This window comes from Diplotaxodon limnothrissa, linkage group LG23 (assembly GCF_057381915.1).
Source record: "Diplotaxodon limnothrissa isolate DT_005_m linkage group LG23, D_limnothrissa_male_GT1.1, whole genome shotgun sequence".
Taxonomy (NCBI): domain Eukaryota; kingdom Metazoa; phylum Chordata; class Actinopteri; order Cichliformes; family Cichlidae; genus Diplotaxodon; species Diplotaxodon limnothrissa.
In genome coordinates, this window is record NC_140617.1 from 8,538,963 (window position 1) to 8,557,346 (window position 18,384).

An 18,384-nucleotide genomic window follows, 5' to 3' on the forward strand; every position below is an offset into this window, starting at 1 on the left:
AAAATTTGCAGCACAATGACAAACAGCACAAACAGGAATTATATATCTTGATTGACGGTGTCTCTTTGGTCCTGTCTCCCTCACCCCCACCCGGTCACGGGAGATGGCTGCCCCTCCCTGAGCCTGTTGCTTCTGGAGATTTCTTTCTGTTAAAATGTAATTTTTCCTTCCCACTCTCACCGCATGTTTGATCATAGGTGGTCATCTGATTGTCTGTGTTTTTGTCACTATTACTGTAGTATTTTTACTTTACAATGTAAAGTTCCTTAAGGCAGCTGTTGTGATTTGACTTGACTGAACAGAACCGATTTCCAGAGAAAGGTAGGGCCCTCCCATCTTTGGGTGAAAGTTGTCTTTCCTCTCTCTGGAATATCTTGCGTTTGTTGGAAGATGTTCTTATGCGCAGGACTGAGCCAAGTCAAGATCATGCCAAGATCAGTGACGCATTTGACACAAAAGGAACTCCTTCCTGAGAACCACCAGTGTTGTCCCAGGAGCCGCAGGTAGCTCCTAGTGCTACCTGTTTCTCATGTGGCCCCTTGTGCAATTAAGTTTCCCAGGGGGCCACATGAGAAACTTGGCCTGTTGTTAAGGGCTGCATCAATGGGCTTAACTCATTTCTACTCAATATCAATTTTAGCTCTTGATAAATTTCTTCTGGACATTACAATTTGTGAAATTTTAAACACTTTTTATATTTTATACAAAGTGACAAAGAGCATGTATTGATTTCTTTGGTCAATAATTTAAGTTCAATAATTTAATCCCAGTTGTAATAGACCGTGTACCCTCTTAGATTCACATTAAGGAGAAGATAGGATACAAACGGACATAGATACATAATTACATTTTAAGTTTATTAATGGGTCAATATTGGCTTCTAAAGCCAAAAAACTACATTTCCTTGTGGTATCATTTGAGATTCTCAGTTTCAGCACTTCAACGAGGCTGAAATATTCGTTTGTTAGTATGTATAAGAAAAAACCCCATCAATGTTCATTTGATGAGCCAGAAGTTGGAGCTCTTCTTCTTGTTTGGAATGTTATAAAATCATTATACGCGAGCTCTGTAGTGGTCTAACATATTAGAATTTTCTTTTTGATCCAGCACCCCCCGTGCTACCGAACTCTAGGGTGTGCATGCCAGATTTCATTTTTATTTCTCTGTGCTCTTGCTTTTTCACATCACTGTTTAATACTATTGTTAGTTTGAATCGTTTTTTAACAGCTTTGCGTCAAGTGCGAGAAGAGAACAGACGTAAGCTAAAGAGAATATTAGACAAGCTTTATTTTTTATTTACTTTGACTATGAATCACCATTTTCTTGTTCTCATCACCTACTGACAGGTACTTGGTCTCTTTCCCTCCCCTTTTCTGTCAGTAGCTTTTCCTGTGTAGTGATGAAAGTGCTCTGCTTCATAGACAAAGTCAGACGTTGCCACAGTGTGATGAATCAGCTGTGCCACCACAAGTTCTCAGAGGGAAAGTTCATCTTTGTTAAGACTGTTAAGCCTCTACTTATTAGCCTTCCGCTACCCGGCATACCAAAAGACTGTAAGCTTGTGGCTCTCACAACTTGCCACCCAACAATTTCATACTGTAAAAAGAAATTATATTGATTAATTCTGCAGCTTGGTGGTTAATCTGGACATTTGCATGTATTCACAAAGAGGTAGGACAGATTTGTATGTATTACCATATTGGAATCCACATCAAAGTCTATTGTTAGTTATAATTTTTTAGAAATAAATTATTTAGCAGAAGAGCATGGGAATCTGTCCAATTAAAACAGAACTAGGGCTTGGATTACATAAATATTTTGTAGGCTCCAAACACAAGTTTTGTTGTTGTTGTTTTGTTTTTCTAACTTGATCTAGTGTCTCATTAAGCAGCCAACACCCAGCAGTGGGTCCAGAAACAAAGCATGTGGAGAGTCAACAAGATGGCTTATGCCAAGGTGACGTGTGCCTCACTGAGCCCATCTGTTTGTGTCCATGTGCCCAAATAGCATGCCTGTTTTGGGTTTTGGATATGACGCGTTCATTGGCACACTCACAATGTAAACCTGTGTATCAGTAAAGAAAAAAAAAAAAGACTTGGCACGTCTAAAATCATGTCACATTGCTGTGGATTAACAGTGATGTATGTTTGTCAGGCTGTACACTGAGCAGGAGGCTGAAGACTTATCTGATTCTATCTGTCTCTGCACTTTCTGCTGACATGAGTAGTATTGATGTTGCTGCATCCACAGAAGAAATCTCACTTGTTCGATCTCTCTTCTCTGTGTCAGTGCAGAAAATCAAACTGAGGAGAAAAGACAGGTTTGGAGGACTGCTGCACACAACATGTTCTGTAGTTGTGTTTGAAAAATATAAAAATAAAAGTGTCCCTGCTCGGCTCCTCCAAGATATCATGAGTATTTTCATAGCAAAAAAAGGATGAGCAAATCGCCCTTTTAGATATATGTCACTCTTTGGACCCAAATAGTGACCCTGAAATTTATAGTACTTCAAAGTGATTTAATTTTGAGCAACTAAAACAGGTAAATGTGGCTTATATAGTGATGCATCAGTATTACTCATGAAGCAGTTTCATATAATTGCAGTCATTTAATTCAGTTCAGTTGTATTTATATAGTGCCAAATCACAACAACAGTTACTTGTTGTTAGGTAAATAATCTACAGAAATGTGAAAATACCCTACAAGCATTGCTGGTAACACTGTTGCACTTGACTTTTGAATACAGACTATATTTTTTTACATTTTTGTCTGTTTGCATTATATTTATCTTCCCCACAGCTCTCTTTTGCTAATGACCTCCTTACCAGCTCTAACATGGCATCCCAAGTGTTCTCCAAATGAGTATCCAGGAGCAGAGTACATACCCTGAAGTTGCCACGGCAATGGCTGAAGCATCAGCTCCACCTCTTTCCCCTTCAGACTATGGATCATTGTCTCCGACTCCTGAACTGTGCGCATCATGTGGCCACAGTCATCAGTTGGAAGAGAACCATGAGTACCTTTACAAGGATGAAGTGGACGATGACCTCATCTGTCACATCTGTCTGCAGCCACTCATCAAGCCTCTGGACACGCCCTGCGGACATACTTATTGCCAAGAGTGTCTCACCAGCTTCCTGCTGGAGAGTGACTTCTGTCCTGTGTGCCGTGAACCCCTCATGCTGCAGACCTGCAGGAAGCCCAGCCTTCTGGTCCACAAGCTGCTGGAGAAGCTGTCCGTGGCTTGTCCCTTCACTGACCATTGCACTGAAACAATGCCCCGTGGTCAACTGGAAGACCACATCAAGTTCAGGTAGGCTGGTAGAAACAGTTTGCACCATTAAATTCCCTGTTTAAAAATGATATTATTAGTATTGCTATTAAAGTAAGCAAGTACTTTAGCTCCTGGTTTTTCCTTTCTTCTATTTGGTTTTGATGTGTCTACTAAACTCTACAATGACCTGAAGTAAGTACACACTCCAAGTCTCCCGCCCTCCTCCTCCTCCCGTCGTCATTAGCCCACAGCTCCAGTCCCAAAGGCTAGAGTTCTTCCAACGAGACTTCCATCTAAACTAGGCCCAGATCCTCTGTTTATAAAAGAAAGCACTTCCTTTTTTCTCAGTCTGGGTCTGTTTTCATTAATGCTCATTAACACTTCCTTAGCCCAAAGGCCGCTGGGATAATTAGTGAATCTTGCCCCACACCACACATAAGCACCAGGAGTATTTCCTATTCATTTGCACTTAAAACTTAGAAAAATCAAATTGCCTAAAACTCCTTAAACTCTAAAAATTTTGTCCCTCCCTGAATCTTATTTCCCATTTCCAAAACATAGACTCGTTTCATCTGTTTATGCTCTTTTTATACCTTCTTTTCTTGCTCATCTTTTCGCCTGTCATTTCTTCCCTAGTCTTTTCCTTCATGTAATGTGAATGTTATAATGAGGTGTGGCTCTCTGAGGCCAGTTCCCAGAAGGATTCAGCTGTAGAGGTGAGAGACTGCTTTCAGAAAGATGACTCTACACACTGTTTGCAGGAATGTAGAATAGTTTCAGTGAAATGCCGATTTAAACATTTCCATCAGGGTCCAGTGGGTACATGGCGTCTTTGAGTTTTTATTGAAAGATGTTGGTTAATATTCTCTATATATTGAATCTATCAAGTATATTTAAATTATAAACTATAGGAAACTAGTAGTCTTGGGTCGGGATTATACTTTTCATCTCCGTAAGTCTGTAAGGACCCAGGTGCACCACTCAAAGACAGAGATAATTTATGAGTCCTTACTAAGACACAGGGTGCATGAGACAAACAGAGTCCAAAAAAACCAAAAACCACACATAGTTCAGGAGATCGACAATGCCTCGGGGCAAAACTCAGGGGCTTTTTCTAGCGGTGGAGACAAAGAGGATCTGGAGGTCAACCGCGATGCTGAAGACGAAGACGGAGCAGACCCTGAGACCGGGTTATCCACAGGCTCTGAACCCCTAGTAAAACGCCAGTAAAACCGCCAGTAAAACCAAGGAGCTGGTGGTAGACTTCCGCAGGCACAAGCATTCTCCACTGCAACCACTGAACATCCAGGGTATGGACATTGAGGCTGTGGACAGCTACAGGTACCTTGGTGTTCATCTGAACAACAGACTGGACTGGACTCATAACTCAGACGCCCTCTACAGGAAAGGGCAGAGCAGGTTGTACCTGCTGCGGAGACTCAGGTCGTTTGGGGTGGAGGGCCCACTCCTGAAGACCTTCTATGACTCTGTGGTGGCTTCTGCTATCTTTTATGGTGTGGTCTGCTGGGGCGGCAGCATCTCTGCTGGGGACAGGAAGAGACTGAACAGGGTGATCCGAAGGGCCAGCTCTGTTCTAGGATGCCCTCTGGACCCAGTGGAGGTGGTGAGTGACAGGAGAACGGCGGCTAAGCTGTCATCCCTGTTGGACAACGTCTCCCACCCCATGCAGCAGACTGTGACAGCACTGAGCAGCTCCTTCAGTGGGAGACTGCGGCACCCACGGTGTGGGACGGAGAGATTTCGCAGGTCTTTCCTCCCCACTGCTGTCAGACTCCACAACAAAGACTTTAACTGAACAAACACACACATCCACACATGTGCAATAACACTAAGTGCAATAATCCTTTCTGGCATCGTTGTATTTTTACTCAGTTGTATATAGCATTCGTATTCTATTTTTATCTTATTGTATATTTTTATTCTATTTTATTCTACTGTATATAGTATATTATTTTATTCTATTCTGTACAGCTGTGTACTGTATTTATTCTTATTGTATTCTAATTTTTGCGTCATAACTTTTGCACTGTCCACTTCCTGCTGTGACAAAACAAATTTCCCACGTGTGGGACTAATAAAGGTTATCTTATCTTATCTTATCTTATCTTAGACATGTTATTTTCACAACTGGTGGGCACAGAATCAAAATTAACTGATTTATTACTTGCCAGCTCAGAAACAGAGGACTTTGAACAGAGAGTTCATTATTAGTCAGTTCAGGAGCAATAAACTCATATTTGATAGCGACTGGCTTAGATATACACAAGAAACTAAACAAACTGAATTAACAGTCTTTTGATTTAGCCTGTTTTGTTGCACACTGATCAGTCTTAGGTCCCGTTGTATTGAAAACAGTCTTGTTTCACTGGCTTTATTTGATCCAGACAGAGAAAGTCAGTTTCAATCACCCTCATGTAGTAAGTCCAGTAACCAAGGAATGGTGGATACCAGTCTTTGTAGCCTATAACTAACTGCTCCCTGATATCCTTACACCTTAAAATCATGCCCTCCTTCAACTCATCTAAGGGGTTGAGAGCTACTGGGTCCATAATGGCCGTGTCATTTTGTCACAATTCAGCCTTGTGGCAGGTTCGGCAGGTGCAGCACTTGGAAACAATGAGAATTAACTAAACTCACAACAAGAAACTAGGTGCTAGGAACAGGAAACTAGGAAACTACTAAGGAACCATAGACCTCACAGAAAAAAACAAAACCACACTCCAAGGGAGACTGAGGACATAAATACACAAGGAATAACAAGGGAACAGACCACAGGTAGGAACACAGCTGAAACTAATCTGACTGACGAGGCAGAACACAACACACACAGGATGAGAGACTATCAAAATAAGACAGGAAGTAATAAACACTGAGATTCATGGGCTAGACACTGGGACAGGGGAGAAACAGACATGGACATCAGAATAGGAAAGACATGAACTGACCAGAAATCAAGAATTACAAATACAAGCTCAGAGGCACAGGAAAGAGACATGTTCAGAAACTAGATAACCCAAAACGTATGATAACCTGGAAAACCCAACGTCATTCCTTCAAACTTTTGAAAATAAGTCCAGAACGGAAACTCAAAACCCTGGGTCACATGACACATGTCATCTTTAGACAGTGACTGCGAGCATCTGTGCAAATGTCTATGAGCCTGCTTGTTTTTTATGAACTTGCACTTACATGTGTACAATGTATAAAGTACACAAGCGCTCCGGGCAGCAGATTTAAAGAAGTTTAACAGAAACTATCTCCAGCTGTCTGTTTCCATGTCCGCAAGCAAGTATAATCAACGCCTTCGTGTAATTTTAACAGGACAAAAGTGACACAGGAGGAAATTATATACAAATACTGTAAGTTCTTTTCACCAACTCACTCAGCGGTGAGTTGGAGAGGAGTTCCAAACAGTGAATTTCATCATTTTATCATTTCATTTGCAAAGATATATTTTCTTGCCTGTCAAGCTGTTCCTGTGCATTCCATGTGTAAGCACCTTTATTAATTTTGCTCCCACTCTTCATTTATATCCTTTTGTCCTTCAGATGGTTAAATAGCTAATGTGAGAATAGCACTTTAAAATGTGAGAGTAAATCCACGTTGTTTTGCATGGGTTAGAAACCTAAAAATGCTTTCTGCTGTAGAATCAGTGCCATGGCAGTTTGTTTTATGGCCCTCCAAGTATATAGCAATAAGACAAAACTTAACTATGCTTTAGGATTGGAACAAATTTCCTAAAATTTTATAAAAACTCAAAATGGAATTTGGGGAAATTAAGCCAGTCAAGATGTGCTTTCAGTACCCATTTCATGTGTGTAACGCTGCTCCTCCCTCTGCCTGTATTTTATGTTCTAATGATGGGTGGACTGTTTCTGGCTGTTGCTACCCCAAAATCTGGCAATGTGTCAGGAGTTCTAATGACTTAGACAGCCATGCCATCTGTTCAGAGCTGATTTCATACTAATCTAATCATTTGTGACCTTTATTGGCCTTTGGATAGAGAAAATGCCATCCTGGACACATCTCTGCAATCAAGAATAACATCTCAACTATGTAATCTTCAGTATCTTTTCAGTTTTCTATTACTTTTCCCTGTATGGATATATAGGATATGGCAAAAAAAAAAAATAGCCTCCTTATGTGATCCCCCAGGTATTTTCTTTTCTTTCTTTTCATTCGCTAGTTTCATGTAGCTATGTGTCTATCTATAATGCACAAAATCTTTTTTTTTCTGCTTTGAAGGTCTCTCATTCTCATGTTTTTCATATTAGCCAATTTACCCAGAGTTCTGTTTTGATGATATTTTGCCTTGAGCATGACAGCATTTTGTTCATCTCCTTTTTCCTTTTATGAAAACTACCTTGTTTTTCAAGTATGCCTCCAATGCCCACTGAGGAGTAGTTCAAAGCTTATGTAAATACATGTGATGCATGCAGACATTTTCTATTTTATTCTGTGCTTATTTTATTTTATTTCATTTCATTCTGTACTGTTCTGTTTATGGTTTTGGTGAACATGTTCGAATTAGTGTTTCACTAGATAGACACTCATAGAGGGAGAAAAGCCACCCAGTGAGGGAAGCGGAAAAGTGTTTTACCTGTCTATGTAATTCTTATAGCAGATTTATAGTTATTTACATATACCTATTTGATATTAGATGACATAACACACTCTGCAGAGAAGGGTGTTATAGGTAACCTTAATATCTGAGACATATGAAATAATGTCTCTGATTCTGATTCTTTGTTTAATACATTAGTGGTTCTTATCTGGATTGATGTGTTATTATTGGGTTTTGGTCTCTGTTTCAAAAGGGCACTAAGCCCCTAATTGCAGAGTGAATGGTTCAGTCTTTGACACCTCCATGGGACAGGTGTCTTAGTGGAGGTGCCCAAGCTGCTACCAATGGCAGACAAGAGTTTTTAATGTGTCTGGTTGAGTGGATGAATTAGAAAGTACTTTGTAAAACTGCTAAGATTAAAAAAAGAAACTGACTTATTTGGAAACCTAACTAAATAACCAAGCAACCACAGTCTTTATTGCAAAGATTTTTAATTCAATTGCTTCACCATCTGCAGAGAGTGAACCACTGAAGGAGCTAGATAAATGTACTTTTTCAGGACACGGTTTCTCGTTAGTACTACCATAGTAGCAGAGAGAAGAAATACATAAAGTGTTACTGCATAATTTATTTTTAAAAAAGAGCTCTAGGAAAAGAGAGTAGGCACTTCTACTGTATTGCAAGCTCCTGCAATAGAGAATATCACGAAGCTGGGAAAAAGATGCAACACAGATAAACGCTATAACACTGTCACACCATCTCTTTGTTTCCTTTACATGTTACTTATTAGCGCTTAAACAGCCTTGGTTTGTAAGCTGACTTTAAAGCAGAATGTCAAGAATACAAAAATATTCTGTAAAAACTTTTAAAGATTATGACTTTGTGTCAGTATGATGGATTGGCTGCTGTGAGTGAGAAATGAAAAGTAATAATGTGGTTGGAGTATGTGTTTATGTGTATGTTATGATGCCTCTTTTGTGACTCCAAGTTAATGTGCAAGAGAATGAAATGAGTCCTGTGGGGCAGACTGGCTTCTGTTCACAAACTGCATCCTGTCACAATCCAATTACTTTTCCATTTCCTCCGTGCCCTGTGGTCTTGTTGCTGTGCGTACTGTTCAAATATTGCCGGACAACTTATGCCTCAGTTTGCATGCATGCATGCATTAACACACAGATGCACAAACGCATTGAGGAAAAAATTCAGCCGGTAACTATACTGCCTCCATCCATGAGAAATTCATCCAGTCAGGGTATTTACACCACAATTTACAAGTGTGTTTTTTGAGTGTAGCTCAACACTATGAAAATCGGATAAGGGTGGAAAATATAAGAGCAAAATAGAAAACAGAAAGCAAAGGCAGACTTGTAATTTTGGACTACATGAATAGAATATGGCTTGATTGCTCTACTTTGAGTAATAAATGAATTATAAACTGACGGAAACGCGACTGAGGGTGAGATTTGATAGAACGGAATAAAAATAGATCAGATGTCCTCCTGCATTTCATATTCACTTCCATTGCACTCTGTTTACTACAAATGAATGAAAAGATAGAAGAGGATGAAAGAAGCCCCATGCATACCCCAAACACCATCAGTGCAGTTAGCAGATTAAATATATCTTACTCATATTTAAAATCAAATCACAATAGTTAATGCTGGCTGCTGTCACCAACACCTAATACAGTTTGTCAGCACACAGCTCTCCTCCAGCCATGTTTCCCACAGCTTCTCCACAATCAATCTAAACAGGTGGAGAAGTCTTGGTGAATGGATTCATCCTTTGTTATTATGAATTACCTTTCCCCTTCCATTTACCAGCTCTTGTACATTGCAAAATTGAATTAATATGGAATGAATGAATGAAAATGGACAGTGTGTCAGTAAAGACTTATTCTAAATCTTCTCCTTTTTCGCCCATATTTCTCATTCATGTCACTCAGGATAACAAGGCTCCACCCGTGCAGAGAATATTGATTTGCCGGTGTGTTTTGGTCATGCTCTGTCTTTTTTGTTTCCACACATGTAGGCAGATTCTTTTGAGCGATCAGACCAATCTGCTGCACTGGGATTAGTCCATCGTTAGAGAGGAGGGGCGAGGGTTTTGGAAGGCAACATACTCTCTATCCTCCCCTTCACGGGTGAATGTATGTGCAGGCAGGGGGGAGGTGAATGCAGAGATTGTACTTGTGGGTATGTATGTATGGGAGTGTACGTGAGAGTACGCATGTGAAGAGGGTAGAGCCAATCACAGCGCACCTGGTACCTCTCCCCCCCTGCTGTCTCTTTTTTGGTCTGCTCCATCCCCCCCACCTCAGTGGTTTCTGCTGCAGTATAAGTCACAGCCTGCGCTGTTCTCTCTGACATACACACACGCGCACACATACGCACACACAGAGGGAGACTGACATGCACACACACGCATACGAGCACAAATCCTCTTACAACTCGCCAGTGCCCAGAGCAGATTAAGGGGCCGTACATCTCAAATTGTATTCCAAATGTGCCACCTTTGCAAGGGTCTTCTTCCTGTTCTTCTTGTACTTTTACATCTTCCTCTTGTGCACCAACGGGACTTCTCTGCACCTGCTTCTGCTGCTTCTTCTTCCTCCACTACGTCTTCAACCTCTGGCAACTGGCCCGTTTGCCTCTGCAGCTGAGATGACCAGGCAACCAGCCTGAGGCAGAGGAAGAAACTCACACAGACATAAGTAGAGAAGGGAAAACAAAAGGGGGAAAGAGAGGCTAGAAGGAAGGAAGTCGAGGATTAATTCAAATCTGAGAGCGCCCCTTGAGAAGAAAGACAGGCGAGGAGGGGTAGGTCAGCACGGCCAGGTTCGGAGAATTGGAGGTGGAGGAGGAGGAGGGGGAGGAGGGGGGAACAGGAGAGGAGAGAGCTATAGTTCAGAAAGGAGGAAACAGGGAAGAAAAGAGAGGAAAAGGAGCAGAGCATTGATCATGAAGGCTCTGTTGCTGCTAGTTTTGCCCTGGCTCAGTCCGGCCAACTACACAGACAATTTGGGCAACCTGCACATCCTCTATTCAGAACTGTGAGTACAACACTCAGCCTCCTCCTGCATCCTCTTCATCAACATCTACCCATCCTATCCCTCCATCAGCGCAGCTGTTATGTGTAATCGTGCATTTTGTTTACTTTTAAAACCCATTTCTTTGTGTCTGCATTCAGAGCGTTAATGCATATTTGTATATTACTTCCAATGTTGACATTCGGATCATCGCTTGAAGAGTCAGGGTGTTCTTCTTTGTTGTGAAAACAACCAGTCAGTTGCTTCCTGATGCTTTGGTCACTGGTTGCTGTGGCGCTAAAACGCAGCAGAGCCAGCAGGTTGTGCTTTATGCTGTCCAGGACGGTTGGGATGCTACAGAGCGGCACTGCAGCATGGCATCTCTGCCTTTATCTCGTTCTCTTTAGTAGCATGTGTGTTAGTGTGTCACTACTGTATTGACTGGAGCAATACAGTATTTGGACACACAAGCGAGTATTTTTTACACACACAAACACTGTGTGTGTACAGCCTGTATGGGCTCTCGGACGGTTGTAACTACTCTGTGTTTATTTGTGGAACAGACTTTCACCACATTAAAAATTCATATCTGGCTACTCTCCGTTTGCATCTACTGAAAATAAACTACACATTCACTTATACACACATTCATTTTGTTATACTGAACAAATTGAGAAATCTGTCTGTGTTGGAAACAACATAACATAATAATGCACCTGTTGCTGCACATTTCCTTCTAATTAATTCTGCATCAAACATTATATCAGAACTAATGCACATGGAAACATCTGTGTCAACATTTCTGTGTTCATTATAACCTGATCTGCAGAATACACTTCTAGTTAATATTAGTCATATGATGTAATGTCCTAGTAGTGCTTGTTTTGTTTGGCCAATAGTTTGATCTAAGTCATTTAGACCAGAGCAAAGTTGCAAATACTTTTATTTTTTGCTTGCAAATTGACATTGATGGATAATCTAACATTTAATACATTTACTGTACGTCACACCGTCTTCCTTCTTGGCTCCTCGGTCTCTCTTTGTGTGGGAGTAAGCATTGACTACATTCACTAGCTCCGTGTGAACTCAAAGCTCTGTGATCCCGGAGCTCAGCAATTGCTCTTCTCTCCAGTCTGTCGGAAATGTCCCATTATATTGCATGAACACATGGAACAATGGACCGCCTCGCAAATCCCCTCATTTCATTGTATGCGCTCTCTGCACTGAGTGGGGCTTTAGCTCCTGCAGACAGCAAGAGCCCGTGTTGGGCAGCAATGGATGCCAAAGAGGAGAGGAAAGAAGGGTGATACACTGTAAATACTGCAAATCAAGTAAAACAGATTTATTATATTAGATAGGTCAAACTGATTTAATTATACACAGAAAGAAGTGGTTGAGGATGTAAGAAGAATAGAGTGGATGAACCATGCAGAGCACAGAAAAGAGTAGAGGGGAGATGAGAGGAGACAGGAGGGTATAAGGTCACTTCCTGTGCCTGCCTTCCATCTGGCTATACATACGGCTGCCATGGTGATGGTACCCAGCAGGCACAGTATGCAGGTCCTTTCAGCGAGTGCTTGTTTGTAAATAAAATCATATGATTTCTCTCTGACACTCACTAAGTGAGAAATATTGACAGCATGTGTTGGAGCGTGTCTCTGTACCGGTGACAGTAGAGCTTTTGCTGATTATGACATGACAGAGAGAGTAACTTAGAAGCAGACAATCGCGGACGTGGTGTTTTTCTGCCTGGCTAGTGAGCAGTGGAACACCATTTGTCTTTATCCATACTGTTGACAGCAGCAGCCTCCAGCTCCCGTTGTGCGACTACCGCCTCAGCCTACACCCTCTCTCCACTCGTCTTTCTCAGTCTGTTCTTTCACTTACAGATGTCATTCTGTGTGTGTGCGATTGCTTCAGTGAGTTTGTATGGTGTGAGAAAAGCGAGAATGGTTATAATCTGTCTTATTTACACATCAGTATGCTTGTACAGGCTTGTTTACACACTATACTTGCTATACACAGGGAGTAAGTGTAACCAACATTGCAAGTGCAGAGTTAATGTCTCTGTGATGAAACTCTTAATAGGTTTACTGCCATTGTATTATGTCATCAACAGCCAATACAAACACCACGCTGGTACACGCAACACAGCAACCGGGTGTGATATTTACTGCCCACATCATAACAGTGCACACATACACACACACACACACCAGTCATTGGATCTTGCGTATTCCCTCCCCCAGCACACGTGGCATCCCCTGATCATCACAGTGTCGTGCTGTAGAGCATTAATGATTAATCTGTGTTCATTTCTGGGCTTGAGCTGAGATGTCTTAAACACTATGATTAGCTTAGCTTCCGTCTTTTCAGACCTCATCTCGGAGGTGTTTGATCACAACGAGCAATACGCACTCCTATTGCTCCAGACGACTTCAGCATGAACGCATCCTAACAGGCTTAGACACCCAGCCGCCGCTCACTCTTTGGATCTGAACAATACCAGTCATTTGTTTGTACCAGGTCCACCTCGAGTCAGAGGCAGCGCGCCATGCCATTCCATGCCCCCTTTAGCCGCATGTCTGAACCTAGTGTGGGGCAGGCTTCACTAATTAGAATTTTGTTTGGATTAAATATTAATCCTTGTTCTGTAGTCATGCAGCTCCCCCTGTCTCATTGTATCTAGCAAGGCAGATACAAGTGATACAGTGAAGGCCAGTGGGAGTGAAGCCAAAAGATAAAAGTCATGCTTACCACCTCTTGAAGTACTTGCACAGCTTTCCAAAAATTAAATCAGTTTAATTATTTCTTTGCATGGGATTCTAGTTTATGAAGCAAATTCAGTGAATCAACCATGCAAGCATTTATATGCAAAGGTGGGCAAAGTCTACAGAAGCAACACAATTAAACATGCAAGGAGACATGGGGCAAGGACACATGCAGAGGACACACTGAAGCAATTCAGACTAATGCATTAATCTAAAATTGCACATTACTGTTCACATAAAACAAATATGGACTAATCAACACACCAAAGACGCATTTGATGTTGTATAATTGAAGTGCACGCCATGCATGTGTAAATACACAGTCACAAAAGAACAGGTGTGTGTATTCATTTATTCATGAACAGCAGTGAGTAGCAGATCAGTGTGTTTACTTCAGCAGAGCTTTCCTCTCAGGTGTGTCTGGTACTGTCAGCATGCAGAAAGGTTTGAAGATGAGTCTTACCGTGGTGTTTCATTAGGAGAGACTTTAAGTAAATTTAAACGTCTAATATTTTTTAATTCAGATGCCCTTCTTTCTTAGCTACATGATAGAAGTTAGGTGTATTACAAAGATTAGTATAAGTTAACCTTTGCTTATGACTGACTCAAAGTTTTGCTGCTGTTGATGGGTTTTGATGCATGACGTGTATGACATGAAATGCTTTCTGCATCGTCCTGTCTGCAGCAGCTTATCTGCAGGAGGCGTTCCATATGAGCAGACTGCAGAGCACGCATCTAACAGAGTGTAACTGACAGCAGAGAGGAGTATGAGGTGCCGTAAGGGACATTATTACTGAAACGCTCTCACACACACACAACTGAAACGCTCTCACACACACTACTGAAACGCTCTCACACACACTACTGAAATTTTAGCTCTCACACACACTACTGAAACGCTCTCACACACACTACTGAAACGCTCTCACACACACTACTGAAACGCTCTCACACACACTACTGAAACGCTCTCACACACACAACTGAAATTTTAGCTCTCACACACACTACTGAAACGCTCTCACACACACTACTGAAACGCTCTCACACACACTACTGAAACGCTCTCACACACACTACTGAAACGCTCTCACACACACTACTGAAACGCTCTCACACACACAACTGAAATTTTAGCTCTCACACACACTACTGAAACGCTCTCACACACACTACTGAAACGCTCTCACACACACTACTGAAACGCTCTCACACACACAACTGAAACGCTCTCACACACACTACTGAAATTTTAGCTCTCACACACACAACTGAAACGCTCTCACACACACTACTGAAACGCTCTCACACACACTACTGAAACGCTCTCACACACACTACTGAAATTTTAGCTCTCACACACACTACTGAAACGCTCTCACACACACTACTGAAACGCTCTCACACACACAACTGAAACGCTCTCACACACACTACTGAAACGCTCTCACACACACTACTGAAATTTTAGCTCTCACACACACAACTGAAACGCTCTCACACACACTACTGAAACGCTCTCACACACACTACTGAAACGCTCTCACACACACTACTGAAATTTTAGCTCTCACACACACTACTGAAACGCTCTCACACACACTACTGAAACGCTCTCACACACACTACTGAAACGCTCTCACACACACTACTGAAATTTTAGCTCTCACACACACTACTGAAACGCTCTCACACACACTACTGAAATTTTAGCTCTCACACACACTACTGAAACGCTCTCACACACACTACTGAAACGCTCTCACACACACTACTGAAATTTTAGCTCTCACACACACTACTGAAACGCTCTCACACACACAACTGAAACGCTCTCACACACACTACTGAAACGCTCTCACACACACAACTGAAACGCTCTCACACACACTACTGAAACGCTCTCACACACACAACTGAAACGCTCTCACACACACTACTGAAACGCTCTCACACACACTACTGAAACGCTCTCACACACACTACTGAAATTTTAGCTCTCACACACACAACTGAAACGCTCTCACACACACAACTGAAACGCTCTCACACACACTACTGAAAAACCAAGGCATTTCAGTTAAACAGGAAGGCATTTCAGTTGAACAGGAAGGCATTTCAGTTGAACAGGAAGGCATTTCAGTTAAACAGGAAGGTGTTTCAGTTGAACAGGAAGGCATTTCAGTTGAACAGGAAGGCATTTCAGTTAAACAGGAAGGCATTTCAGTTAAACAGGAAGTTAATTCTTGACAAGGAAACTGAAGGAAAAAGTGTTAGATTTCAAACAAACCACTACACAGATGTCTACTCAGCAACCTGTTAGTTAGGGGTGGGTTTTTATAATCAATTTATTGATTAAAATCGATTCTGGCTTGGATAACGTGAAATCGATTCATTAAAATCCTGAATCGATTTTTTAATATAAATTTATTTTACCCGAAATGCCAGAATCTCTGGTGAAACCTCACAAAATTTCAACAACCACCAAACAGCTAAGACAGTAAATGAGAGCAGGTACATGGCTTCTGCACAAAGACGTAAACACACAGCGCGGACCCGCGGATCAGAATCAGTGAGATGTCGCCTTTCTCACCCGACAGCACGGACACGGTCGGGGCTGAAAGCCGACAGCTCGCTGACTCTGATCTGTCGGCAGGTCCGCGCTTTGTTTTCACGCCGTTTTTGCGCCGATTCTAAAGCTGTTAGTTTTATCTCTCTCCAAACAATATTGACTGAACCAGCAGCAAAAGGAGATCCAAACTGCGCTTCACATAAACATCGTCATGAATTCCCTCACTGTTTTGCTTCCACCACGATAAAATCGCACGTCATGCACAGCCCTCTCTCTTTCTTTCTCTCTCTCTGTACTTCAAGAACAGTTTCCCTCTAAAAATCTGTTTTCTGCATTATTCGCTTGCTTGTTAGGCACAAGTCTACTGTTGTTTACAGCGCAGTCAGCCGCTGTTTTTTTTTTTTTTTTTCATTTTACATACTTCCGAAAAGAAAACCTAATTTCTGCCGTTCAATACTGAATAAATTTAAACTTTTTAAAATTATGCAAAATGCAAAACGTTAGCCGTGTCTCTAATAAAACCGCTGTAACGTCAGAGGTAACGTTCATATGTTAATGATTTTCTTTCGTTTTTGATGTACTGCAGAATATTTTTTATAAAATCCCAGGCCAGGAAAACCACCTTCATGTTTTTATGTGTTTTATCTTCAGCTACTTTGACACAAAGGCATCTGCTGTGATGCTCACACCTTTGATAAAGTCTTGCGTGTGTCAGCTTCCTTTTTTTAAATACAAAAATATGTAAATGTACTGATCTGAATTATAATATTTCTGACTGTCAAAATTCCCCATAATCAAATCGAATTGAATTGAATCGAATCGTGGAACAAATCGATTCTGGACCTCAGTGAGACAGCTGCATTACTTAACAATATATTAGCCTCAGCATAAGTCAAAATTTAGAATAGCGGGAGACGTGCATTATCCTGGTTATTTTTTTGGCATATGTGCTTTTTGTCTTTTTTTAGCAAAGAAAAATATCTTAAAATCATCAATAAAACCAGGGAGAGAAGGCTTAGCGTTCCTCCATTTAGCACAATGGATATGATATTTACTCAAAAGTATTGTTAAGATATTCATTGTGTGTACTCATGTTGTACAGTGTTTAACTGCATTATGGTTACTGTGGTTTAACAGAGACAGTATTTTAGTTGCCACCACAAGGAGGCACTGTTTCATTGTAAGAGCACGGATGCTGCGTCATCACGCCCCTAAGAAAAAAAAAAAAGTATACCACAACGAAAATGGCACCCATGAGAAAAGTTTTGCCGCATGTTGATGAGGAATAAAGTTCCCAAAAATATTAAGGACATTTTTGCCTCCGTCGTCATTTTCCTTCGAGTTGATCGCTGTCGATGCTGCAATACTCAACAAGTATGATGATGTTAATAATGTCTGAGACATCCAATGCTAGATGATCCATATAAAAAAAATTATGATGTAATTCAAACAGTGGCACATCATTAATATTTAGGGAAATCCAATTTTTTAAGTTGCACCAAATACATTGTGTGATAGGGCATAGGGGAAAAAAAGATGTTCTAGGGTTTCATTTTCATCAGTACAAAAAGAACACTGATCCACCTCAAAGCCAAATCTCTTTTTTTTAGAAATTCTGCCACAGTATTAGTTTTGTTTAAAGTGTGTTTCTTTAACTTTAGGTAGAATAGGCTATTTCATAAATTTTTAGTATGCTTTATCCAGTGTATATGAAATAACTAAATTAGAACCATGCCATGTAACCATTCTGTTGTAACTATGAAATATTTTGTCTTTGAAGAAACTACTAACAAATTTCTTATTGCATTTTTATCAAACAGCTGACATTGCCCTAGCAATAAATTTGGGAGCACTGATGAGAAATTATTGTATATCATAAAAATTTTAATCAAATGAAGCAGAGGCAGTGGGACCAGTTCACAAAATTTGTTATATTCTCTTTGAGAACAGTTTAGACAATATTTTTCTGAAAAGTCTGTGTAACTTAGAATGACACCGTTATCATCCAACAAATCTGTTATGAATATAATATTTTTGTTCAAACCAGTCACTCTTGAAAATTGATTTTTGATTAAGTGTTATTACCCTATTATTCCATAAGGTTGAATTATGGGGAGAAGTTGTGGGTAAATCTCATTTTCCCAAAAATGCAAC

General features: G+C 40.9%; 1 protein-coding gene across 2 annotated transcripts in view; it reads left to right on the forward strand.

Moving 5' to 3' along the window:
• Window positions 1-2,858: 2,858 nt before the first annotated feature.
• lnx1 (ligand of numb-protein X 1) overlaps window positions 2,859-18,384 on the forward strand; it is a 35,447-nt gene continuing 19,921 nt past the window's right edge. For both annotated transcript variants that reach the window (XM_085347567.1, XM_085347568.1), the window contains exon 1: window positions 2,859-3,313. In XM_085347567.1, the coding sequence (XP_085203693.1) occupies window positions 2,859-3,313 (455 nt within the window). The remainder of the gene's footprint in view (window positions 3,314-18,384) is intronic.